This window comes from Heteronotia binoei, chromosome 16 (assembly GCF_032191835.1).
Source record: "Heteronotia binoei isolate CCM8104 ecotype False Entrance Well chromosome 16, APGP_CSIRO_Hbin_v1, whole genome shotgun sequence".
Classification (NCBI taxonomy): Eukaryota; Metazoa; Chordata; class Lepidosauria; order Squamata; family Gekkonidae; genus Heteronotia; species Heteronotia binoei.
The window spans coordinates 38,804,011-38,831,806 of record NC_083238.1 but is presented as its reverse complement, the minus strand read 5'-3'; the positions used below and the strand labels follow the sequence as shown (position 1 = coordinate 38,831,806).

The window sequence follows — 27,796 nt, the reverse complement described above, 5'->3', positions numbered from 1 at the left end:
TCAGGGTAGGGTAAATGGCTTTCTCTTCTATGTTAGCTTCACAACAGCTCTACGAGGGAGGTGAAACTGAGAGAAAGCCTGGCCCAAAAGTCACCCAACAAGCTAGATTTAAACCCAAGTCTGTACCAAATCCTTATCTATTACTGGCTTCCCTACCCATCCCTTCTGCAAAAGGGAGAGACAGAGGGCGTTTTCACACATACTAAATAACACTTTTGATCCACTTTCAATGCACTGTTACTTTGTGAAATGGCAAAATCCACTTGAAAATGGTTGAGTTGGATTGAAATTGCATTATTTAGTATGTGTAAAAGGGCCCAAGGCTTTTGCATCTAGGGTTCAGGAGGACTGGCCTGCTCCCAGTATCAACACTGAACTGTAATAAGAGGTTGACAACTTTGAAGAAAATAGAGACTCCTGAGGAAGACTTTTGATGAAATGAGCCTATATCCAACTGCTCATTGGAAGAACTTTTCTTTGCAATATTATGAAGCTGTACTTCTTTATAATGTGTACAAAAGATTTATATGACTCTTTAAAAAGTTTTACTAATGTCTGTGTTAGCCAGCATATTGTTGTGGTAGTTTGTTTGTATTTCCTGTATAATCAGGGCTTTTTTTGAGCAGGAATGCACAGGAACACAGCTCTGGCTGGCTTGGCGTCAGGGGGTGTGACTTAGTATGCAAATAAGTGCTGGCTGGGCTTTTTCTACACAAAAGCAGCGTGAAACAATGGTGATGTCAGGGAGTGTAGCCTAATATGCAAATGAGTTCCTCTTGGGCTTTTTCTACAAAGAAAGCCCTGTGTATAATGAACTGTGATCTCCCAGGTTTTTGTTTTTCCCAACTGGAGACTGGCAGCCGTACAGATGATGGCCATAAAACCAGGTTTGTTCTTCTTTTCATGTTAAAAACGTCAGTATTTCGCATGCCAATTTGCTGCTAACCCTCTCTATGCATGACTGCTATTTCTAATTCCATTTCACTGTATGACAAAAAGTGTGCCTTTATTACACAAAAGCTCACCCCTGAATCAAACTGAGTTAGTTGTAAAGGCTGCCACTTGGACTCTAACTTTTGTTCTGTTGTTTCAGACCAAAGCTGGCCAAACTGTGACTCAGGAGTCACACGTGGCTCTTTCACACATATTGCATGGCTCTTGAAGCCCCCACTGAGTCATCTTGGCAAAGGCATTTCTCTCTTTAAATCACTTCTCCAAGCCAAGCCAGTTGATGACTTGGAGAATGCATTTAAAGATGCTTTCTTTCCATTCCCCCTCCCTCTTCCCTCCCCGTATCTATCTATCTATCTATCTATCTATCTATCTATCTATCTATCTATCTATCTATCTATCTATCTATCTATCTATCTATCTATCTATCTATCTATCTATCTATCTATCTATCTATCTATCTATCATCACCTTCGTTCCTTCCTTCTCTTAAATATCTGACGTTCACGTCTTGCAGCTCTCAAATATGTGAAGTTTATTCTATGTGGCTCTTCAGTTAAGCAAGTTTGGCCACCCCCGTTTCAGACCAAAACGACTCCCTTCACCCCGGGTTCTATTTATTTTTTTCCCTCCCGCCATTTCTCAGACGGCCCAGCAAGAAAGTTAACCCTGAGGCCAAAGCACGCGACTGGTCGCGTGACCCACCTTCGCGGGCGGGGGAAGCGTTAACGGCCCAAAAGGCGGAGAAGGGGGCGGGGGGGGGGCGTGCGCGCGCGCGGGTGCCTCATAACGCTCCCAGAGGAGCGAGCAGACAGGCGGGGGCGCGCCTCGCACCGCCGCTTGACCTCTCCCCACCCCCAACGCCGCTTGAGCCGGCCCAGAGGGAGGAGAGTCGCTCGCTGCCTTGGTAGCAGCCGGGACGCGGCGGGATCATTTCCCCCTCGGCTTCTTGGTTGGGGGCGGGGGTGGGGAGAGCGGCTCTAATGCACCGCCCCGGGAGAGCAGCGTGGGGCGAGAGCGAGGGGGAGCCTGGGGGGGCGGAAGGGGCCGCGGGGCGGAGGGGAAGCGACGCCCCCTCGCCGACGGTGCTGCTGAGGCGCGGCGGGGAGTCCCCTCTGTGCAAGGAGGAGGTGGCGGCGGTAGGGGCCGAAGCCCGGCAGCCTCTCCTCAGGGGGATCTTCCGCATCGGCAAGGAAAGCTGCGACGTGGTGCTGAGCGCCGAGAGGCTCAGCTGGACCCCGATTCGGCCCCAGAGCCCCACAGGTGAGTTGGACGGGGTTTCGCGCCTGCGCCTCCTCTTTTCACCGGGAAGGAAGTCCTGGGGGGAACTCGAGGGTCGTTTACCACACTTTTCTCTCCCCCCCCCCCCGCAATTATTGTGCAACTTCGGGCTAACACAGAGTCATGTTTTTTTATTAAGCCCGAAACAACGAAAGGACCATACAATTCAGAACACGCACGTATGTGTATGTATATTACAGTGGAGAACAGTAAGACACTGTGGATAAAGTACAGTCCATGAATGGGAAAGACTTTTTCAGGCCCCAAAACAGGGGTTCTACAAAGAAGACTGCAGAGGCTCAGAGCCGCTTACAGTCTCCTATACCTTTTCCCCCCACAACAGACACCCTGTGAGGTGGGTGGGGCAGAGAGGGCTCTCACAGCTGCTGAGCCTTTCAAGGACATCTCCTGCGATAGCTATGGCTAACCCAAGGCCATTACAGCAGGTGGAAGTGGAGGAGTGGGGAATCAAACCGGATAAGAGTCCACACACTTAACCACTACACCAAACTGGCTACTGGTAAGTGCGCTGACTCTTATTTGGGAGAACTGGGTTTGATTCCCCACTCCTCCACTTGCATCTGCTGGAATGGCCTTGGGTCAGCCATAACTCTGGCAGAGGTTGTCCTTGAAAGGGCAGATGCTGTGAGAGTCCTCTCAGCCCCACCCACCTCACAGGGTGTCTGTTGTGGGGGAGGAAGATAAAGGAGATTGTGAGCCACTCTGAGATTTGGAGTGGAGGGCGGGATATAAATCCAATATTTTCTTCTACTAAAGAGGAACGCACCTTTGTAGAACACCTGTTTTTGAACTGAAAAGGTTTTTCACCATTCATGGACTGTACTTTATCAATATTGTCTTACTGTTCTACACTGTAATATATATTTTTGCTTTGCTCACTGTGCTGGATTCCTTGTCTGATGAAGTGTGCTTAAGAGCACACAAAAGCTTACGTTCTACATAAAAATAAAAATTGGTTGGTCTTAAAGGTGAAACTTGACTTCTGCTTTGTTCAACTGCTTCAGACCAACACGGCTGCCCGCTTGGAACTAATATATAAGTGTATATATATGTATATGTTTGTTGTAAATTGCATGGTCTTTTCATTGTTTTTGTCTGGGTTGGAGACTGTGGTGCCTTGTTTTTTGTTGGTTTTTAAGACTGGCCAAAGGAGCACCTGGAGGCCATGACATTCTTTTTATTGAGACCAGCCCAAATGGCATATGCATTCTGCATGTTCACCTGTGCATCTGTGCATTCTGCATGTTTACCTGGCCATCAGTTTGTAAGAGAGGTCCAGATGCTACTTCATTAAAAAAAAAAAACCTGGAGAGGGCAGTATCTCGAGGAACCTGGGGTTTAAGTTGTGCATTTAGCTGCTGACGTTTTGACTGTAACACAGGTTAAGAGAAAACTGTACATGGATTATATGTTGAACAAAGCAGGAGTCAAGTTGCACCTTTAAGACCAAGCTATTTTTATTTAGAATGTAAGCTTTCGTGTGCTGGATTCCTCATCTGATGAAGTATGCTTAAGAGCACACAAAAGCTTACGTTCTAAATAAAAATTGGTTGGTCTTAAAGGTGCAACTTTGTTCAACTGATTCAGACCAACACGACTGCCCACTTGGATTTATCTACATGGTATGGTATCTACATGGTATGATACATGGTATGTGCACTCTCTAAGTTGTGTACAGGGCTCACAGTCAGTGTTCTCTCTAAGCTGAGTTAGTGTGCACTAGCTCACAGCTTTTTAGCCTTTGACACATATTTTTCTCTTAGACCAGGAAAAATGGCCTCAGAGCAAACTAATTTCATGCAGTAGCTCACAACTTTAATGCCAGTAGCTCACGAACTGGAATTTTTGCTCACAATCCTGCACATTTTAGAGCGAGTATTGCTTATAGTGTGTGAGCTTTCAAGTTTTTTGAAACTTCTCATTGAGCTGGATGTTATATAAAAAGCAGAAACAGAGCAAGGAAGAAAAGACCTTTCTGTCCGTGATCCTAAGGACTGTGGTTTGCATCCTGGGTAGGATGTTTTGCCCTTGGTCCCCTTCCTCTCCTCTTACACCCTCCCAAACCTTCCAGACTCCTCCTCCTATTCAAGCAAAGGGATGTGAGGACAGGAGAACCGCACTCCACAGAGAATAAAAGTTTTAGTAACTCAAAAAGAATTTAATGTATTGGCTGATGAGTTGCCTAGCAACAAAATACTATGCTGAAATATTTACCAATGAATTTTTGCTTTGTTTCTTACTTGAAGAAAAATCACATCTGAAATCATAAGCGGGACTCTTGTGGCATCTTAAAGAAAGGTTATTTCACAACATAAGAAGTGGGTTCTAATTCACAAAAATTTATGATGGAATAGAATTTTGTTAATCATTTAGGTCCCACAAGCTTCCTGTCTATTTTTGCTGCATCAGACCAAGGTGGCTACCCCATCTGGAATTATTATGCATAATCTTTCCCTTCCAGCCATGCTGTTCCTGTGGCTGGGGAGTTTCCCACCCTGATTGCACTTTTGTTGGCAGAATGTATAGGAAGAACAACTTTGTCCTCTTAAGGCATTGTCACATGTAGAGTAGCAAAAGATGTTGCCAAAGTACTGCCTGTTAGCACTTACAGTTTACTTTCTGTAAACAAAAGAAGCAACTGGGGTACAAATATCTCCAGAAGTTTATGTATTCTGCCACTTAAGTACTTTTTTACTCCAAGCCAATTTAACATTTTACAAAAAAGGTATTTACCATGAGTTTATAAAGAAAACACTGATCCAGAGAATCGTTTTAGAGGGAGAAAAGCTAGAAATGAATAATTTTATGTGTTCCATATTTTTATTTAAAATTCAGAAGAGTTGGTCAGTTTTATAGTATTTTACATTCAAAATGCAGATGTTCTTGTTTCAGAAGTTTTAAAAAATTGTAAGGACCCCCATACTGTTTGGAGTTATTCAGTATATAAAAGGGCGTGGGATGAATCAGCGATTGAAACGTTATTCCTCAGGTCACAATATGTTTTCAAGGTCTGAATGATTGAGTACTGTTTCAGAAACACAATGACTTCTGCCTGTACAAATAAAAATGCCTTTGTGGAAATTGTTCTATTCCAGGATAATTTAGGAATTTGGCATTGGGTAGAAATATAACCCAAATGCAGCTTATGTCAGTTTTTACAGGGTTGCTTAAAAAGATAAAACAGTGACTTCAAAACCAATCACATACATGTACTCCAATTTAATGTAGCTTTACTTAGAATAAAGTTGGGTTTTTAGGAGTATATAGAAGTTCAGCAAGAAGGTTGCCCCGAGTGTATCATCAGGAATTTGCAGTGAAACGGTAAAGCCTGAACTGAATAATCAGTCTGCCCAGGATAGTAAATGATACCTAATAAACATTGTCTGATAATAAAGATTTAGAGTCCCCTGCAGTAATGGGAGGAAACCCCACAAAGATATAATTACATTAACTTAATGAGTTCTAGAATTATAGAAAAATCCAGTATGAAGTTGTAACATTCAGAGTTCATTTGTAGCCAGATACCTCCCCAAGAGAATATTCAGCAAGGAACAGGGACTCAATGGTACATCTGTTTTTTTGACTCACTGAATACTGAGCCTTTGATATATACTGAATACCCTTTTGTTTTGCGTTCAGTACAAAACTTTCTAGATGTGGGTGTGTGATTTGCTTGTGATTCGAAGCAATGAGCATCATTGCAGAGAATTGTTGGCTATCTGTTGTTGCTGATTTTACTTCTTCATGTGGCTGCTTTCGCCACTTCACTTTGAGTGGTTTACAGATGTCTGAAGCAGGCTATAGTAGTCTTGAGATTTCTTTCTTCCTGCCCTCTAGTTAGGTATAATTCTCTGTGTTTTGTGGGCAGGTAGGTAGGATAAAAAGAAAAACACAGGTTTTTTACAGTGTGATGGATGAAGCTGTTGATGAGCCTGTCACGAAAACCAAGCTTGGGTCCCTCTGAGCCACTACCTCTCAGACTAGTAAACAGTGCTCAGACTTGTGGGTCCCTGAGGTTAAATGCGCACAAGAACACAAAAAAATCAGAAAAATATACACAGGTTTATTGAGCAAATGAAATTAAAAGTACCACTAGGCACACAGTCTCTGGAGTTAATTAGCAAAGAACACAACAAAAGGTAATCTTTCCCCCCTGAAGCTTTAGTAACTGGTGTTAACTGGTGCACCATTCAAAATTGCAGAGTCCAGGCTAGAAACTTACGTGTCCGTCACATGGGATCAAAAGTAAGTGTAGCGCCACCCTTATCTAGGTCTGATTAGTTTCTTGTTCTCTGACATCAGGGGGTCTTTGGAATCCAGTCAGAGTGCTCATTCACTGGAGCCCTCCAAGAAATGATACAACTTGCTCCCCATCTAGTTACTGAACTGAGCGTATGTTTTCTGCTTAGCCAATTACCACATTCTGATATCAGGCCTTGAAAGAGATACGGATAGTATTTATAATATGAAAGGTTAATTAGAGAAACCAGGCTGCTGAAGCAGAACCACTATTATTCATGTTAACCCTTGGTAAAACTAGGGTGCTTTGCCTCACAGAGCTAATACTTCCATTGCAGTAGTGATTGATCAAAGCAGAGAGCAGAACTAGGCTATGTATGGTACTATTGGTTTTGCTCCCAGTCTTTTTTCCCCATGTACCAGTAACTGTTTTTTAAGTAATGGTTAACTGGCTGTCCTGTAAATCTTGTTTTCTGCCTCACTGAAAGCAAGTGCAAAACAGGCTCTCCTTCAATATGAAGTTTGGGATGGTGCTATTACTCTAGTGACTCAACTTTTATGGCAGTGCATCTTACTGGAACATTAAAGCTCAGCACTCTGTCCAGATCATGCTGTGCTAAACATTATGTTCTTGCTTTGTGTCATGAGAAGCTACTTATGATGTCACAGTAGATCAGTCTGAAAGATGCTGCAAAACTCTTTTGTTTTTGCTCAGTTGCTTGTAAATGTAATAATTAGATATTGGCAGATGTCATGGATTGATATTACTTTGGTTAATAAATAACTTTGTATTGACATTACTTAAACTGTTTTAGCAACACTTTAGCAACATACATTTTCAGTTTTGGTATAGTCCTACGATGTATGAATACATTTTAAAAATGTAAGATACTGTAAATTTACTTGTCAGAGAGGTAAGAATCAACATGATTCCTTGGGTTGCCACTCTAATGTATGAAATGGCTCTAAATATTTGTTTGCTTTATTTAAATATTTGTTTGCTTTATGTATTTTCTCCCCAAGGAGTATCAAAAACAGAACAGCATAAGCATCTGTTACTCTCTCAAATCGGCATAAATTGTAATGTTGACAAACTTTTCCAAGGCTATAAGGTTGCTTAGGATAAACTTGGCAGATTTGTAAATGCATTAACATTTTAAAACATGCATTTTGATATACCTTATTTTGCTTAGCTAGTCTACTTTTTTTATCTTATCAGAAATACTGAGGTGTGAGGTGTTTTTCTATTATTTTCTGAAATTTATTCTTTAGAGAATTTGTATGGTGCCTTTTAATGAATCTTAATGTTTAAAGAATGTATAAAAAGATCAAAATTACTGTGATTTTCAAGCAATATGTATTTGCATTCTTTTATCAAATATTGGTGCATGTGCTTCTTATGAAACAAATTTGGGTGTTAATTTCTGCCACTTATGCTTTCTTATCTGGGCATTCTGCTGAAACATACTGTGCCGTGTATTTGATACATATATAACTATTCGGCCATAAGGGTCTGCTATTATTTTAGACAGCAACTGATTTTATGATAGTATTAGATTTCTTTCACATATGCTTATGTTTTTGTCCAGATGAACTCAAAGCACATCTGTTACTTTTTGTGGTGGTATCTGCTGTCTCTTTTTAGAATTTGACATTGTTAATTACAGCTATAACTATGCAAAAATTTTTAGACTTTTGGGCTCTTTTAGAAATGTATTTGATGTTATTAATATTTTGATTTTGCTGTAGCTTATCAAGCTTTTATAGCCACCTATTAGAACCAGTTGTACAGTTTGCAGAGTTATATAAAATGCATTTTTAAATACAGTATTTTTTGCACCATAAGACTCACTTTCCCCCCAAAAAAAGTGGAGGGAAAAGTGTGTGCGTCTTAAGGAGCGAATACTGCAAAAAATTCACACAAATGCCTCTAAATTCACACAAACGGCTCTAAAAACTAGGTGCGTCTTATGCTCAGGTGCGTCTTATGGAGCGAAAAATACGGTAATTTGAAATTCAAGAATAAGTAGAAACATTCAGTTCCACCTTGCATACAATGGATAAATCCTGTATTGCAGATCTGTTGATATAGAACATTTTGGAGATCTATAAAAGTGAATTGGTGTCTGTCTGCAGATTGATATCTTAGATCTGTAATCACATATATAAATACTTAATACTCTTGTATTAGTCAGTCTTATAGGTGCTTTCATGCTGGCAGTACTTGCTAGATTTGAAGTTATCTGAATCTACTACAAAAGCCAGTTCTGTAAACAATGTGGGATTTATTTCTTCCCTGAGGAAAGTTCACAGGAAGTAGGGATGGACCCAGTTGTTAGTATCCTTACCCACTTCTTTATTAGCTTCTGAGTTGTCTCCAGTCTGGGGCCCAATAATTAGATTATGTTCCAGAGGCCATATTTTCTTACTCGAAATTTCAAAACTGGGGGATTTGTCTGGACAACAGAAAAATCCTTTAAGAGTCTTGCTTACAAGTATCTTTTCAGTTTCACCACAACAAACCAATATTGTTACTCCAGTGCTTGTAGTGATGTGGGAGAACTTCTCATTTTGGAATGGGGCTCGGCAAACAGCATTTAAAAAATGGAGATCTTTCTTTCTAAGCTCAGTTCTGCATTTGGATCTAGTTGTGCTGCTAGTTGTATTACTGGGAATGTGATGAGATCTGAATGCCTCTTCCTTTGTCCCCCTCTGAAAGGTTCCTTCTCTTGCCATTTTCCTTATGGCAGCAGTGAAAACTTTTTTTCATCCTGTCATCTAGAATTATACAATGTCAGTGCCTTTGCAACCATTGCTTTTCCAGGATATCTAACAATTAAGGTTGCCAACCATCTGGAGAAAAGATGTCCTGCACCAATAGTAGAGGCTTTATGGGATGTTATTTACCTCCATACTATTCAAAGCTTTGGCTTCTCATTTCCACGCTGTAATGGACTCAGGCAAATTAGCTTGAAAGCTGAGAGCAGCCTTGCAACGATTGGCTGGGCCACAGCTATGGTAATTAAAATGTAGTGAATTGAAGAGGCTTGCGGAGGAAAAAATGCCTCAGAGTTTTAGTCTGGAGTTGAATCTTAAGTACTAAACCATGTGAAGACTGGTACTTAAGCTGGTCAGTTGTGGTGTGTAGCAACTGGACAAGGAGCTGAGAACAGCCAGTGGGTCTGAGTTCCTTGGTAGACAGAACTGGGCTAAGCTTCTGTCTGAGTGAGAGAGTTTTTGGTCAGAAGGGGGTCACATCCAGGCACCTTCTGTGAGGAGGAACTCTCTGTGAGCTCTGTCAGCACAAAGACTCCTAGTTAAACTGGGAACACTCAACCACTGTGAAGGGAGGACTGGATTCTTGTGGCTAGAAAGGGATCCCAAGAGACAGACTAGGAATCTAGCTGGGACTGAGACACACCAGGAGTTGAGGGGCTAGTTAGAGCACTCAAAAGAGTCTGAGTCTGGTGAGCTAGTGTGTATATCTGTGAGGGAAAAGTTATCTAGCGCAAGTCAGGAGCCCTCAGTGTGTGTGGAAAAGAGTGAATGCCAGTTTATTATTTTTATGATTTGAGAAGCCAGAGCATAGGGTGATACCATCATCTCTGCAAAGCATTTCTAGTGCCCAGTAGGCACTGCCTGCCTGTCCAAGGTTTTTGTATAGTTCTAAAGCCTGCCTGTTTATATGTTTTTAACACTCTCAGCCTGATAAATCTCTGATGTTCAGAGATGGTTTATTTTGAATTGCCTGTCAACTGATTTGTTATTGATGAACTAATTAATATTATTTTACTCCTCTCCCTTACCTTTTGTGAACCAATAAACATTCTTTGTGGTTTTGAAAACCGTCTGGTGCCTAGTTTACTTTAGTTCTGACAGTATTTCTGTATGTGTGCCTGAGGGACTGAGGGAAGGTGACTGGGGGAAAATGTATAGTAATCACCTTCCTAAGCAATGTTCCCTCTAAGCTGTGGAGTCTTGTGAGCAAAAATTCTACTTTGTGAACTACTGGCATTAATGTTCTCTGGGGCAATTTTTCCTGAGCTGAGACAAATGTGTGTGATCTGGAGGCTAAAAAATTGTGAGCTAGCTTACACTAACTCATTTTAGAGGGGACACTGCTCCCAAGCTGACCCTGACCAGTTCCTTACACACACATTATGCTTCTATTAAAAAGAGGGGACTTTTTCTGCAGACCTTTTGGCAACCCTACTCACAATGGAATCAGGTATTCTAGCAATAATGTGTCTATGGTACAGAGTTTGAAACTTGACTCCATTTCTCACTTGTTTTCCAGCATAGTATACTAATATTGGGGAAAGTGCCGTATAAAAGTAGAGCCATCATCAGTTACAGTTGGCTTGGACTTTATTGGAGTGTTGCATTCACTCATTAACCCTAACGTAATACTTTAATACAATCAAAGATGGAAGTTTGATTGTGAAGTTGTAGTAGTTTTAGGTGCATATGATATGAAAAACATGATGGCATTGTGTGGAGAGGCTGTGAAGAACCCTACTTTTGTAAGGGGGGGTGTCTTTAATTTTTGATTTACTTTTAACTGTTCACTCTTAACATTAATCTGATTAATGTTCTTTTATGATTGCAGTTATGCAACAGCTATAATGATAATTTTAAAAACCTCCCTGGTTGCAAAAAGTAAAATAGTAATTAAAGTCCTCCTCATGTCAAGGGAACAGGAATTGACTAATTAAGAGCTGATTTAGAAATGCTGTGTCTACAGGAGTGGATAGGAGGCAGCTAATTGAAGTCACAGAAAAGGAGAAGCAGTACACCTTCAAAAAGAGGCTAGGATACAGCTACAAAGAGAAGCACAACTGTTGTTGTACAGGGCTTACTTTTGTGTAAGCATAAAATTGGATGTGTCTTAGGAATGAGAACTGTCAGATTTTCATGGGAAGATAGTGCTATGTTAAATGCTGTGTATAATGATGGTTTAAGTTATGTTTCCAGTTGATTGCAGAAAAGCAATACTTCTGTAGTGCTAAAGAGAAACAACACATAGTGGAAGAAAGCTTACATTCATTGGTATGGTAGCATTATGAGCGGACCTCGTTTCAGAATTTGACTTCACATATGTCAGCTCATGAAGCTGTTGCAGGTCACAGTATGCGTAAAGTTTATGGCTGTAACTGCCAACATAGGTCTGACAACTTGTCAGAAAGTCAGTATTGTTTGACACAGTCCTTCCATGCTAGTTGCTGCTCATCAATGATCTAACAAAGGCACACAGTTGTAAAGCAGTTACAATCACAAAATAACCACCATGTATAGACTGTAAAATATATATATTATAGTGATAGAACAACTATGAAGTCTTTTAAATAGTATTACATCTGTAATCAGAACATGCAGCACAAAAAAGGTTCTTATAGCCTAGCTTAAATAAGCTTAACATTATACAAAACATCCAATGCTTGCATGTCCCCAAATGACCCTAGACTTCCGGGAGCCCTAGAAACATCCATAGCTGTTGTCCATAGCCTGACTGGCAACTCCAGGAGCCAGTCACGGAGCTCCCATTCTGCAGCATGAAGATAGAAGAGTTAGTTGTTAGAGCTGAAGCTGAGCTTTCCTGGGGGCACCTGCTTTGGTGGGCTGTAGCTCAGACATTTCAAATCCAAGCTTTACCAAACTTGGAGGGCAGCTGGAGGACAGCCTGCTGAAGACTCCTGTTGAGTTTTACATCTCCCAAACCAAATGAAACAATGAGGGGGCGATCACATGAACCACCATTTTGGCATTCCATGCTCATCCTTAACTTGGAACGTCAAAGGATGAGGACAGGAGGGGGAAGAAAAGAACCATGGGCCTGATTAAAGCCCTGGATATGCCAGTTGTGACCTGTGGGCCTTAAGTTTGACACTTTTGATCTAAAGCACTTTGCTATTTAATATTGGACTTTTAATGGTTGTAAAATGTATGGAAATGATTTTATTGTATATTCTGGTTTTTTTAATATTCTATGTTGTTCTTTAACTGTTGTTAGCCACCCTGAGCCTGCTAGGGGAGGGCAGGATATAAATTATCAAATAGCAGCAAGGTGTTTTTTGTATTCTTGATATGCTTTGAGTCTTTTCTATTTTCTATCAAATAGTTTGATTGTTTGCAGGATCATGGCCACAGTTGCTAATATAGGATGCTGACTATATTGCAAAACTATTATTTATAAGTACAAATAAGTAAATGCTCATTGAAAGGTGAATGTATTTGATCGCACTTGTGCTCTGTTGACTAATTTGTTAAAAAATAAAGCTTTCTATCTATCTAGCTATATGCATGCGCACACGGACACACACACACACACATGAGGAGATACTGCTGCATTGTAGTGAGTGTTAAAGCAGAAGTGAGTAAGCAATGCATATTTTGTTTTAAGGGAGACATATCTACAATATAAAATTAGGTTTATATTCTTATTTTATTTGACCTACAGCAGCATATTTTCTAATTGTCAGTGAGGTGTACAGGAAAATATGTTTAGTTTGGGAAAACTTTCAATCGCTGAAGCAACAGATGTTATGCTTTGCTTAGTAGTGTGTATCCTGGAAACAGAATAATTCTCAGAAAAACAAAAATTTGAAGAAATGATGACATAATTCCTGATATCAGCAATAAACCATTGATCATGATTTGGTTATATAAATATATTTTAAAGAAGATTAAAAATCCAAATAATATTCTATTTATTTAGCATTCTATTTATTTAAAATACTTGTTAGCCACATTCTCTAAGAATATCAAAATATTGTAGAAACCAATGAAAGTCAAGAATAGTCAGTAAAAGCAGCACAGTATAAAATACAAAAAAAAGAACCAAAATAAATCAGTTGAATAGTAAAAATAGGTAAAGAAATCTAAACTGCTAACAGAATGTATAGGCAAAAGGTATTCTACATGGTATATTTAACTTTAAAAGATTAGGTGCAGGATAGACTCCTGTGAGAAAGGCAACACTATAAAAAAGGCCCCTTCTGATTGCGACTCATTGTTTGTATTCCAGAAGTTGGGGGTAGGGGTTGTTTATAGATCAAGGCTGCATATACAAATCCGTACCAGAGAAATCTTCTAGTTCCCCTGGTCCCAGGCTGTTTAGCATTTTAATATAAGAACTAGCATGCTGAATTGTGTGGAAATGAACTGGTAGCCAATTGAGCTCTTTTAGGACTGGCTGAATACATTCTTCATAATTTCAGTCATCATCTTTGCTGCTATAGTCTGCTGCATGTGAAGTTTCTGTGTACAGTAATCTAACGGATAACTTCAGAGCATCATTAACAGTAATTTAGCTGTTTCCCCTACCAGTTCAGATTTAAATCTGGGAACAAGAATAACTAAATCAGGATTTCATTGGTAGGATACCTCTTCACTCAGTCACAACCAATTCCCCTCCTTACTATAACTCCCATTTCACATGACTTTTGTGCATACAGATTCTGTGATCTCCTGCATAAACTTTTGATGGGTTCAATGAGACTCCTTCCTCCTTTACATTATGTAATTAAATGCCTTCCTTGTTGGAATTTACTTTTTAAAAAGGGCTGTTTTTTTCCTTTGGGAGGGAGTCAGCTTACTGCTCACTTAAAGAAGACTGCTCTCCCCCCCCCTCCTGTTCTTAACCACAGATGAGGGAGTTATGTGCTAGAGAGGCAGGATGAAACCAGAAAGTTCCAGATATGCTTTGGGGCTTTTCTTCCCAGAGTGCTCTAGGGAAAAGGTGGGGAAAGGTGACCAGTTCCTGGGCAGGAAGGAGAGTTCAGAGAGATAGTCCCTGCCTAGGGAAGAAGAGTGTGAAGAGTGCTGAGCCCTCAAAAAAAACAGACCTCTGGTTGGGCTGGGCTACATAGTGGCCACTTCAAGAGAACAGGCAGCCTTTTGGGAAGCTGCAAAGTTCTCTGGTGATGTAAAGGGCTACAAGCCAAACTGATAACTTTCTAAGGCTTATTAGACCTGCTGTGCTCGAAACAACTAGCTAGAGTATGTGTTAGAGGAGGGAAAGCAGGAATGCCCCCCCCCCCGGCCCAATTTTTTTTCTTTTGTTTCCATTTTGCTGATCTGGTGCTGGGTTAAGGCTGTACCTGTAGACTTTTTCTTATCAATAACTATTGTTACTTTTTATTTTGGCTGTGTTCTCTGGACCATATAAGTTCCCCAGCTGCCTTAGAGTACACTACATTAAGAGGGGATTCCTGGAAAGGGGAAGGGCAGGAAGCCAAGCCACAGGTGCCAGTCCTCCAGGAGCTCACCAAAGAAGAACTTTGGTCTCTGTGGTAACCAGACCTCAGAATTGGCAGGAGGACTCTCAGTCAGAACTCCTAAACTGAGCAAGTGGTAGCAACGTGCCATAGTGGCAGGAAGTGGAATAGCTCTTTCCAGGGGTTGGCAACCCAATGGAAAGAGTGGGCGAATGGAGTCTGCAAGGAAAAGCAGGCAGATTCTGCCACACATTACATTACATCAAATGTAATGTACATCTGTGTTCTCACCAATCCTCCAGAATGACCATATGTCCTCTTTATTTTATTTCTTATTTGGAATAACAGATTAAAATAGTATACACTATACAGTAATGTAATGAATAGTAGAATGTAATGTAATTTATAGGAGTAGATTGGAACATATTCCACCCAGCCAATTGCCCCGCTTCAAAGAAGATGCCATCGTAAGGTCACCTCCATGCTTGAAAGGAGACAGAACAAATTGGCAGGGTCTCAGTTAATTACTCTTAGCATTCCACAATTAAGGGTATTCTTCCCATCAGTCTCCAATTTTGACATATTCATTTCCTTCATTGTAGTCCCCCCCAATTTGGTAACCATATACACTAGGATTGTCATTCCTGTTTGGTCCTTGAATCTGTTAAACATCTTCGTTATGCTATATGCTAATCTACTGCTCACCCTATACCTACAGTATATGTGTGGACTGGTAATTTGAATTTCATTGTATCTGAAGAAGTGTGCATGTACATGAAAGCCTATACCTTGAATAAAACTTCGTTGGTCTTAAGGTTCCACTGGACTTAAACTTTGTTCTTTTTCTTCCTTTTTTTTTTGTTCATTCATTAGAGGAAAAGCTATTTGGATCCAACCCAGTCTGTACAAATTCTGCGTAAGAACAAAAATAGCCTAGAAAAGTATGATGCCAACTAATTTTCAAACCCAGCAAGCCAACTCCTTAGTGTTAAATATAACTTATCCTATTTCTTGTGTTCTACTTTTTGAAGGCCTAGAAAAAAATTAGGATCTGGGATTTTATCCTGTAGGCTGGTGAACATATATTGCTGGCTGTCAGAAGCCATTGCAAATGGGGAGAAGGGTCTGCCTAAAACCCAAAGATTCCCTCATTTGCATACCAGCTTCTTACTTCTACTGGGTATGTGTAAATTGGCCGTCTGGATTTTTTTTTTATGTGTTCTAGCTGGGGAATGTCATGCAGCTGGCCATGGATGTTGAATGCTCAGAGAATATGAATTGTTTCTTGAGGGGAGGAGGACACTGATACTCCACAATCCCTTGAGGCAGGAAACTGATTTCACTTTCTATCTCTGGGGGGCGGGGAGGAGCTCACCCTCAGCCCTTTTCCTGCCTCCTGAGAGAGCAGGGTATTTAGAGAGCTCCTGAGATTTTCCTGTAAGGACCCCTTTGGATTGCACGTTATTTTTCTCTTTCCACCAGTGTGTTTTTCCCTTCATTTAAAAAACAAACTTTGTTCTTCTGGCCTTGTCTTCCCAGAGGCTGTTTGACTTTTGCTGCTGCTTCAGTCACTGCAAAGTCTACAGCTAAGGTCTCCAGTCATGTAACCTCCTCTGAGAGAGAGCTGGGGGAGGTGATCCCCAGGCAGCAGAGTAGGAGATCCCTGTAAACCCACTTGCCCAGCTGTCCTGCTGTGGCAAAACTCCTGGAGAGCGCCATAGGCCATGAATCAGCGGGGTCAGATTATAAAGAAGCAGACTTGATTTTTGGCTTCAAAACTGCACCCTCAATCTGCTGGAATGGCCTGCTTTGACCCATCAGGCCTGCTCCATGCAACCTTCTGCAGCCATGGGAGTGGTGAGTCAAAGGGAGACAACAGCATCCCACCAGGGAGAAGCCAGGAGAGGGAAGAACCCTTTATTATCCTACCAGGCTTCTAGGACTGGATAAAACAATTTGTCTCTGAGAAGAAATGCATTTTTTCCTTGGAAGTTTGAAATGAGCACAACCCTGACTCCCAATTCCACTTAAGTGCTTTAATTTATAAGTAGCAGACCAGTCCCAAACCTCATCTGCTGCAAAAGCCTTCTGAATGTAGGTGGTTCAAAAAGCTCTTTTTGGCTGGCAAATATGCTTTCTTTTTTCACTTAAGTGTTAAGTTGGGAGCAAGTCAGCAAAAGCCTTCTCAATCTTACTGGCAAATTGTTCTCTATAAAAGGCTTAAAGACTAACTCTACTTAAAGAGAACCAATCTAAGTAACTCCATGCAGCTGTATGTTAAGTATCTTTCTCTTAAAAATATAGAATACCATGTAACACTGATCAAGTTATTATGGGCTGAAAACTATGTATAATACTTCCTTGTGTGTGTATTTTGAAAATGTATGTATGCTTTTCAGAAATAATTGGGCTCTATTTCTTACATTTACTACAAAAACTACCTACCCTTCAATACTTTATGACTAAAGTTTTAAAAATTAAAAAGTTTCTCCCATTCAGCTTTATGTTGTATCTTGTTATAACTGCCATGGTTTATTCCAGGATGTTAATTTGGAAAGAAACAGAGGTTTGAAAGAAAGAGGTTGCAGAGAGCATTTATCAGTCAAATGCGGAAGGCTTTTGCATCTGTTTAAAGAAGTCAGTGACTGACTTGCTCCTAATACATACACTGAAACACAACAAGAGCCTGATAATCTTGACATGGAGAGTTACATCCTTGAGAAAGAATTTAACGAAACGAGTCTAAACCGGGTACTCATTGGACAGACTCTTTAGTAAAATTACACTGGATGGGCTCTTTTATACATTGTACTTCCTTCTTATGTGATAAATAGCTTTATAAGATTTCTGATAAAAGCTTACGATATGTTATCCAGCAATATCACAGTGTTTGGTTGTTATTTCTCTATTATGAACTGTGATCCCATAGTGTTGCTGTAGATTCGTGAACTCACCAGTCCCTCGTTGCCCTATCAAAAGATAGCGCACACAGGATGTCATCATACATCTGGTAGAGATTGCTGCTATCAAAACCTGTTTCATTGTTGCAAAGGTTTTAGGCATCTATTATATTTTTTCCATAGTTCCTTAAAAGATCGGGGACTGGAGGGCTATCCTCAACCTCAGATTCCTGAACAGGTTTGTGAGGTTCAAGAAGTTCAGAATGGAGACCTTGAAGACCATTGTGGAAGCCCTGCAGACAGAGGACTTCATGGCCATCGATTTGACTGAGGCATATTTTCACATGTTGGTCAAAAACAATTCCAGTTCAGGACCATGCCATTTGAGTTGGCATCAGTGCCCTGGAAATTCACAGAACTGATTATCTCACTTGTTGCAAGCTTATGTCTCAAAGGAATCCATATCAATCCTTATCCTTGACAACCTCCTTATAAGGTCACCTTCACAAGAGCAGGCACTGAGGGACATTCAGGACACTATCCAGTGCCTCTCCAGTCACAGCTTCCTAATCAACCTCCAGAAGAGCAAACTACCTGCACAAGTCATGCATTTGGGGTCAATGATAGATTCAATGAAGGAAAAAAGTGTTTCTTCCACTAGACAGAGCAGTGAAGATTGTTCAGACTGTGAAACAGGCTCACTCTGTGAAATCAGTGGACTTGATGATCCTAGCACATCAGCTCGGTTACATGAGTGCAGCTATCAAGAGTGCAGCTATTTGGTTGTGGAAATACTCTCAGGTACTTCAGTGGATGCTGTTGCTTTATCAAAGGTTCATAGCCCTCTGAAAGCACATAAGAATCAGCATCAGTCAGCATCTCAGGAAGGACCTCCTTTAGCGGACAACCAAGAAACATCTGTAGGCAAACCCTTCCAAGTGACTACAGACCTAGAGATCACAACAGATGCCAGCCTGATGGGATGGGGAGTCCATTGCACAGTGGGCGACATGCAGGGGACCTGGTCCCATCAAGAAGCTTCCCTCAGCATCTGTCTTTTGAAACTGCTTGCAATTCATCTGGCACTTCTCCACTTCCAAGACCATCTGTTTCAATTGAACATATGTATACGGACAAACAACGCCAAGGTGCACGTGATCCACCAGGGCCAAGAAGCTACAGTGGAAATCAACTATTCTCATGTTCTTGGCAAAACAACATCTGGCCTCAGAGCAGAACACATCAGTGGCATAGCAAATGTTCAAGCAGATTGGCTCAGCTGCTCCAGTCTGGACTAGGGAGAGTGGTCTCCCAGCCAGGAAACATTCCACCAAAGATTGCATTCATAACAAAAATATATTATCCAAACATAAATAGTAATGGGAATATTTGTCTTGATATCATGAGACCACAGTGGTCACTTGCTTTGACTATATCTAAAGTTCTGTTGTTCATATGCTCCTTACTTTCTGAACCTAATCCAGATGTCCCTTTAATACCAGATATTGCAGAAATCTACAAGTCAGACAAGGAAAAATATAACAGACATGCAAGGGTATAAACACAGAAATATGCAATGTAAACTTTGAAGACTTTTTCATATATACCATAGTACTGTAAATTCTAGGGTTTTTTCCTTTCTTTCCAAAATTAGAAGTAAGCAGATCACAGTTTATTGTTTCACTGTACCATGAGGGCCTTTTTGATTTTCACCCATATAAATGAGTTTTTGGAACAAGGAAATAACTAAAAAAATTAACCTGAAGACTGTGATGAGAGTATTTATACTTTTAGAATTATTTGCAAAAGACATTTATTATGTTTTTAAAAAGATATTTAGATATCTGCATCTCCAGCCTACAAGATCCATAATGGAGTTGTAAAACCAAATTATTTTTGCTAAAAAATGAGGTGTTACATGAAATATTATTTGTGTGTCTTTGAGATGTTGGTCCTGTAAGTCTGTCTGAATTTCATATTTGTTAGTTCATGGTCTAAAATTGTATTATATATTTTGTTTCCCAGTCAGCTCACTTCAGATTTTCTACACAGTATTGATGAAAGACAACTATTATGAAATGAGAAACATTTCTTAAAGGAATACTCTGTAAACTGATAGATTTAATACAAAACTTTGAATTTTAATTCTTAGTATGCTGATTGTCGGAAAACACTAGTTTTGATTCTGTTTCATACTTAATTTTTTGCAATGTGAACTAATTGCACTGCTCTGTAGGAAGAAATGTACCTAATTTTGTTCTGTTCATGGCTGATTTTTTTTATCCTATGCGGGCAATATAATCTCTGACTTTTTAACACATTGACTTGAAGCTTTTCCATGCAAATAAAAAGCGTTTTTTACTAAAAAGAGAGAAAAGAAATAGACTATATTAATTTACAGTAAATGAATTGTACCTTTTTGCCACGTGCAATTAACAAATCTGTTCCAAATAGGAATACTATGGACTTTCCAAACTTATCTCAGTCAGTTTTGGTGTTCAGTGAAAAGTAGTTTAACGCATTTCTATTTATGCAACACCCATGTATAGGTCTAGCTGTTATTGGAAATGCCAGTTTTTTAAAAATTAAATTTCTGATCCATCAACTTACTATTTTTGACCTGATTGACAAATGTGATTCACAGGTGGACATAATGATTACAAGCACCATGCAGTGCAACACATGGCACCAAACACCATGAGGGGAAAAGTGCACAGTTTGACTGGAAGTCATTTTGTGGTCTGAAATGCCAGGCACATGTGCATTGCAGCTAGCACATCAGAGGCACAAATAACCGCTTAAGTTTACTCCGCCCACTAGTATATAAAATCTGAATGCTGTCTTCATTTAGTGAAAAGCCGTATGAATCATATGCTTTGATGAAGTGTATCAAATACTCTGAATGTATACAACACTTTTTTTTGCAAACGTGCTAGTTTACATGCTGTTAACATAGATACATTACCGTATGCCATTTTAAATCTCTTTCCCAAAAACTGATTACTATCAGTGATGGAAATGTCATGTAATTTTCTTCTGTTGCATGTGTGGCTTGTCACAAATACGTGTGTGTGTGTATGTTCCTGACTGCCCTAGCAACTTATCTTAAAAGGAAAGTTCCATCCATGTCCAGCTCTGTACTGACTGTTATTTTTGTATCTGGTTGTTTTGGCCAATATAAAAAACCCAAAAGTTTACAACCCTTTACGGTTGTCTTTGAAAGTTTTATATTTGTCTGAATTAAATGAATCATTAGCTACCTCATTTGTAGTCAGAAAAGATGTAAAAAACCCTGGTTTGGTATATTCCCAGTAGTCCAGTTGGTACAGCAGAATCCCCCCTTCCTGTGTCTGTGGAGTCTTATGGCGCTATCTTGCACACTGGTCAAAACCTATTGTTCAAAAACTGGCATAATTCTGCAAAGGAGTGCATTGGGAAACTGGGAGTCTCACACCTATATTCTCTCAGGTGCTTATTTTGAATTATTTTCTGCAGTACGGTTGCTGATTTTATGAGGTATACTTTCTGTATTTCAGGCAAGACACACTAAAATGTTTCATTTTCAATTTTCTGGTAATTGGGCAGAGCAATCCTGAGCTGTGCCTATGCTGCAGCAGCTGGCCACTGTGCAACTTTGGTACCACTAGTTGGCTCCCTAAGGATCAAGTTATGCTGCGGTGAAGGGGAGAAAAGGCATGGCTGGCTGCTTGTGAGGCCGTGTCCATTGACGATTCCACTCCAGTGTGGTCTTGCAGCATAGTGTTGAGGTGGGGGTGGCACAAGGGGAGGGGCACTTCGGGTTGACAGGAGTGGACAGTCCTGGGGCAGATGCCATTGCACATGACAGTTGAGGGTGGAAAAGGAGGCTCAGGAGACCCCCATTCTGCTCTCCCACTCTGGCCCTGATAGAGACCCATGCAGATGATGGGCACGTAGTCGCCATCATTTGCTTTCCCTGCATGCCAGCATGTTCCATGGGCAAGGCCCCCCCCCCATACTTTTGAGTCCATCCACTGCAATGGTTCCTCCTACCACTGACTCAGGGAACCCCTATGACCCAGTGGCCCCCTTAGTGCTACTTGCATAGATGCCTTCTCCCCTGGGTGCTAGAGGAATCCCTTCCTGAAGCAAACACCAGTTAAGAGCTTAGTCCATGCATTCCTTTCATTAGCGACCTCCCCTTTCACTTGGTAGGTTTCCCCTGTTCTCCATTCACCATGACACTGGTCAGGCTGAGAATGTGCATCTGGCATCCAACTCAAGGCCACCCACCTAGCTTCCATGTTAGAAGTGAGGAATGGACTCTGGGGCTCCCAAGTCCAGTCTCATGCTCCAACTGGCACAATAAGCTGGCTCATTCACCCAGACAACCCTCTGGCCCCACCCCTACCTCCTGAGATGTACCAAAGGGTGGTGGGTGCAACCACAAATGGCCATCATGGAAGTGGCACCAACCACAAAATGGCCACCACAGGAGGAAGAGCTACACACGAGCAGGCAACAAGAGTAATTTTAGAAAATGTAATGGGAAAGAGGAGTGAGACAAACCAACATGTTACGGCGGCTGTCACTGAAACATTATTTTAATTGGTACAGCCAATCAGAAGACCTGTCCCACCCACTTTCTAAAAACACCTGGCAGGTGCCTTGACAGTCATGGGCACCACACTGGGGACCCCTGACAATAAGCCATAATGTAGTATTGTATGACTGATCCTTGTGCTCATATGTATCTTGTTCCCTTGTCATGCACTCCAGTTAGTTAATTCCTATTAGTGCAAACCATGGTTTGTTGTTTCAATCCTGATTTGATTCTGAAATAACAGAAAGCTAGGATTTGTGCTAAATAGCAGGTATCTTACATTGGAGCATGTGGGATGAGAAGCAGCATGCAAGTCCACCCCTTGGTTGTAACTGTGAACTGACCCACAGAATTTCAGGCACAAGGTGAAGCTGGAGTGAATTAACAAAAACAAGACAGCACTTAGGCAACAGGAGATGCAACTGGAAGGTTAGGTTGTTCATTGTGTAAAGAATGATGGAGCATACAGGTACAAATCAAGAGTGAAAATATACGAAGGAACTGGGACCATAAGAAGCCTTTACAAGTAAAATGAAAACATTTATATTAGGAATATGCACAGAGAAAAGTAGCTACTGGAGAAAAAGCTATATTATGGAGAAGGAAAACAAGATGCAGAACTGATGACTGAATTAGGAGGAGAAGCATGAGAGGCTGGCAGACCAATAATAGCATAATAAGACAACAAATGACCAAAAATGAACCTTTGTGAGCTCAAAATAGCTCTCTTATACAGACAAGTACAGGTGATAAATGGATTATTGAAACAGAACTAGTGATCAATTCTTTAAAATATGTTTTGAATGCTCTACCTAGTCGTAGCCTTGCATTGAGATTGTGGATTCCCATATTATGTTATAAAGGGTAATTAAGGGACTTTATAAATAATACAAATATTATTAATTCATGATGTGGGTAGCTATGAAGACTTGCAAGTGGATAAAATATTCAAACTAATCATTCTTATGTGGGGGGAAAATGACTTTGCTAAAAAACAGCCTCAACAAAATACCAGTTTATAGGCATGTAGATAAATCCGTATGTAGCCAAATAGACCATATCATTTTAATGTACAGCTTAATGAGAATAATCAATAAAAATTAGGTTTTAAAAACTATCTTTCCCGAGTTTTATTAATATTTCAGGGTAAAAACATGCTCATCACCAAATAGTTGTTACCACAGAGCTAATGCTGTAGAGAAAGAACATTCATATATTTATATATCTATTTTCCAAGTATGGCCCCCATCTACAAATAGCTAAACCATCAGTGCCGCATTTACCACAAATAGATTTTTCTGCAAACTTTGGGAACCACCTGCGTTTAAAAATGGGGGGATTTGAATTCTTCTTAATAAGGCTATTTTGCAGCTGGAGAAGGGCCTGGTGCTTGCTGCTGCAGCTGCAACAACCTGGAAGCCACTGGTGAGCCTGGCCATGGCAGCAGAGCCCAGGAGCTGACAGCAGGCCTGACCATGGCTGCATTGGAGCCTGGGAGCCGCTCTGAGCCCAGCCATACAGGTGGCAGAATCCAGGAGCTGCCAGCAGTCCTGGCTGCAGAACCCAGCAGCTGCTCCGAGCCTAGCCATGGATGGTCCAGTCCTGTCAGTGGAGTAGCCTGGTAACTGCTCTGAACCCAGAGATGGTGAAGGAGTTTGGTAGCCATTTTAGCTCTAGCACTGGCAGCATTGGTGTTTTGTGAGGAAAAGCCCTCTTTTTCCGAACATCGTAGTCACCAGAATGGTTGCTAGGGCGCCTGGAGAAGTGAGCTCGCACACATCTGGCCAGAGAGTGTGGGCAAAACTATCCAGGAATATAAAGGGAATTATGTGTACAAGCAGCCACAAGTTATGCAGGCGTTCTAACCCGGTTCAGAGTGCTTGCTAACACACACGGACGTTTCTCCGTCACCGCATGGGCCAGCCATGGAGCGGAAGAAGCTGCGCTGCCACGGAGCTATCCAGGCGACCGGTTATGCAGCGCTGAACATGGAATCCACCGTGTAACACTAACACCACTCGTAGCCATCTTCCCGCCAGGCTGGACTTCATTCCCCCATAGTGGAAGGCTCACGTACACACCCTATGTCACCTTTAGCCCGCAAGCAACCCGTCTGCCCCCTGAATGGATTAACAGCTCAGCTGTTGCTCCTTTGTCTGGCAAAACCCTGGACAAAGGCTCCTACCCAGAAGATGATGGGATAAGAGGAAGACCATCTCCTGTCAAAGCCAAGTCTTTTGTCTATACCGGGGATACCTAGGTCAATATTTGATTCCCTATTGTCACCTTCCCAGATAAGTCCATCTAATCTTAAGTATTTAGCCATTTCCGTTATTCTTCCCGACTGACACCTTGGAGCCGCCCCAGGGCCTGTTGCAATCTGGAAGTTCTCTCAGGTAAACAGGACCTAGGCGAAGTTCATTGGTCAAGAGCAGGTACCCAATTAGGTGCCACCAAGGAACTCGCTATTGGCTCTGCAAGTGTCCAGGCTTCATGGTCATTACAGAGCCTCCCCTTTCTCCTCCCTTGGACCTCCCATTCCCTGAGGGCTCAAGAGAGAGTCCTTATAACCTGTGGACTAGCTACCCACAGGTGTGCTTCTAGCAGTGTCCCACCTTCCGCTGCATAGATCCATCCCCGATTCCTGATCAGTTTCGGGCCCTTTACCCATTCCCTCGCTTGTCGCCCATTGGAGCCTTCCTCGAAGACTACGATAGGTAATATCACCCTGTATGTCTACCCTTTTATGTTCCCCTATCGATCTATCTATATTCCTAGGACTGTATGTGTGATTGTATATGTGTTTTTATCTTGTATGGAAGACTATATTTTTCTCAATAAATTATAATTGGTTTTACTAAATTAGAGTCCCATTATTTAAGCATCACTCTCTGGTTGGTTAATCTTGTATACATAGGTAAAAAGATTCCGAGTGAGCCAGGTGCCCACCTAACTAATTCCCCAACCTCGTTTGGAGGGCATTTCGGCTTACAGTTTGGCATCCCCTCCTGGCTTGGAATGGCTCCTTGGATGGTGATGAGGGAGTGGGATTCCCCCTTGTGAGTTTCATGGGCCTCCCTTGTCTATATACTACTAGTAATGTGTGGCCCTTATCTATGGATAGCTAACACCAAACAACACCAAATGAAACTAGCACCATATTGTTTTTAACTGTTGAATTTTAAACTATGATATATTTATGTTGTGACATTTTAATTGTTTATTGTGATTTTATTGTTGTGAGCTGCCCTGAGCCTGCTTCGATGGGGAGGGTGGGATATAAATTGAATTAAATAAACAGATAAATAAATCCACAGGTCAGGGCAACATGGATGTTAAGCAGATTTTTCGGCAAACTTGGGGGACTGCATTGGGTTTAGCAGTGGTAGTGTGGTGGTGCAGCCATGGAGCCTTGCTGGGCCCAGTAGTGGTGGTGACAGTGCAGGGGCCTTGCTGGACCCAGTGGTGGTCATGTAGCCTAGGTCATGTAGCTGTTCTGAGCCCAGCAGCTGCACAGCCCAGGAGGAGTCTCATGGGGCATGCCACCAACAGCATTGCAACCTATGAGTCATGCTGGTCTGGCAGCGGACACAACAACCAGGAGCCCCACTGGGCCTGATGTAAAAGTGGGGAGAGGGGAACCCCCCATGAGTATTGCTGGCCAGATCTGAGGATACTTAAACCCGGTGATTGGGGGCTCTGAATGGACAAGCCAGATTTTTCTATAAACCTAAAAAAATCCCAGGTTTTCAGAAAAACCTGAAACCGAAAAAAAACCCTCAGAAACAAACAAACAAAAAAAAGGAATTGAGAATGATTAAGTCTTACAACAATTCTATGAGTTAATGTTAGTTATGATTTATTTTTGTGAACTTTTGACAGATATGTATGTGTACTTTAATATTCATTATTTATTGTGTGTATTTTAATTATACTGTTTTTATGCCATATATGTTGTTGAATATCCCCCAAAGCCCTGTGTGAGCAGAGACTGGGCAATTCAGAAATAATAATAATAATAATAATAATAATAATAATAATAATAATAATAATAATAATAATAATAATAATAATAATATGTTGTAGTAGTAGCAGTAGTAGTGGTGCTGCTGCTGCTGCTGTTATTTGTGACACAAACTGGGTACAGGGATGAGGTGTTTGAATGCAGAGGCTGACAGAGGCAAATAGTTTTGTATAAGATTCTCCTTGACTGAAGTTCATCAGCTGTAATAAAGATTATTATCTAGGGAGAAGGAAAAGGTTTGAATTACTCCCTTCTTTCACAACAGGTTATTGCCATTGTCAGATCCAGCCACACCAACCATGTTGTTCAGTGCTGCATGTGGAGTACGATGGATGTGCATCTTTGTTCATTGTGGAGGAGCTTTTTGCCTATGCAGTTCTCAATGTAGAAGAGCACTCCATGTGCAGAAACTGTCTTTGGTCTCAGTTTGTCTTTGATCAGATAAATTACATAAAAATGCACAACAAAATTCTTTAGGAGTGTAAATTTGTTACATGCATGAGCCTTTCAAATGCATTGATACAAATACATGCATAACTAGATATGGAATTCTCAGAAAGGTTTTATTTTTTTCCTTTACAGGTGAAACTCTTATTTTCATATTGCTTGCTGGGCATCAGAAAAAGATGAGCAACTCCACTTGTCTAAATCATTCTTTTTACCTAATAATGACACAATTTTACAACTTTAGTTCTGTGAAATTTCTGCCAAGTTTGTGTAGGTGTACACATCCAAATGCATAGCCCAATGCAGGTGGTCTGTCCATGTAGCATTATTTTCAGCAGAATGCAGACTTGTATGCCCATTTGAGTGCATGTTACATTGAAGGCAATGCAGTGCAAATAAACATTTACGCTGCAGTGTTTTTCCATTCTAGAATCCAGTCTATTCAGGAGGCTATAGTTGGGCTTGAAGAACATGCACCAAAGGAGAAGTGCTCTCTGAGCCAATCCCCTCCCTCCCCCTAGTCCCCAAATAATTTAAACAATCAGGTGCCACCTGGTGGACTCCCTTCTTGCCCAGAGCTCTGTGGAGTTAGTGGGCAGGAAGACTCAGAAGACAGCCATGCCCAGGAGCTCAGCTTGTGGCAGCCATCTGTCAGAGATGTCTTTTGCCCAACTGCTCCTGAGAGCTAAGAGTGACAGCCTAGCAAAGCCACATTGGTTGAGCTAAGCTAAGTCAGTCTCTCAACATTCCAGCCCACCCTCCATTAAACTGCAAAAGGGACAGGCACCTGAAAGGATTCTGTGGTGTTGAGTTTGGAGGGTGTGTGTCTGCCTTGCCCAGTTCCTTTCCTCGATTTGCATAAGGGACTGGAGGGCAACAAATTGGAGAGCATAAAGAATTCTTCCCCATTTTGTTTTTCAAGGCTAAAGTGAAGTGTATCAGGAATTTTTGAAGATAATTTTGTGCATTAAGTCTAATTCTAATTAGAGACCATTTTATTATAGCTCTGTTACATAATAATATTGCATATTATTATTGCATATAGGTGCATAATATTGCATATAGGTGCATAGTACATGCTGGTAGAAATGAACGTCTCTCAGGCATACTTTAATGTATTGAAAAAGTGGACATG

The 27,796-nt window shown here is 41.1% G+C and overlaps 1 protein-coding gene across 1 annotated transcript in view; it reads left to right on the top strand.

Moving 5' to 3' along the window:
• The first annotated feature begins 1,764 nt into the window (after nucleotides 1–1,764).
• Nucleotides 1,765–27,796, top strand: part of CERKL (ceramide kinase like) — a 77,537-nt gene continuing 51,505 nt past the window's right edge. The window contains exon 1 of the mRNA XM_060257312.1: nucleotides 1,765–2,214. Within this exon, the coding sequence (XP_060113295.1) occupies nucleotides 1,935–2,214 (280 nt within the window). The 5' untranslated portion in view covers nucleotides 1,765–1,934. The remainder of the gene's footprint in view (nucleotides 2,215–27,796) is intronic.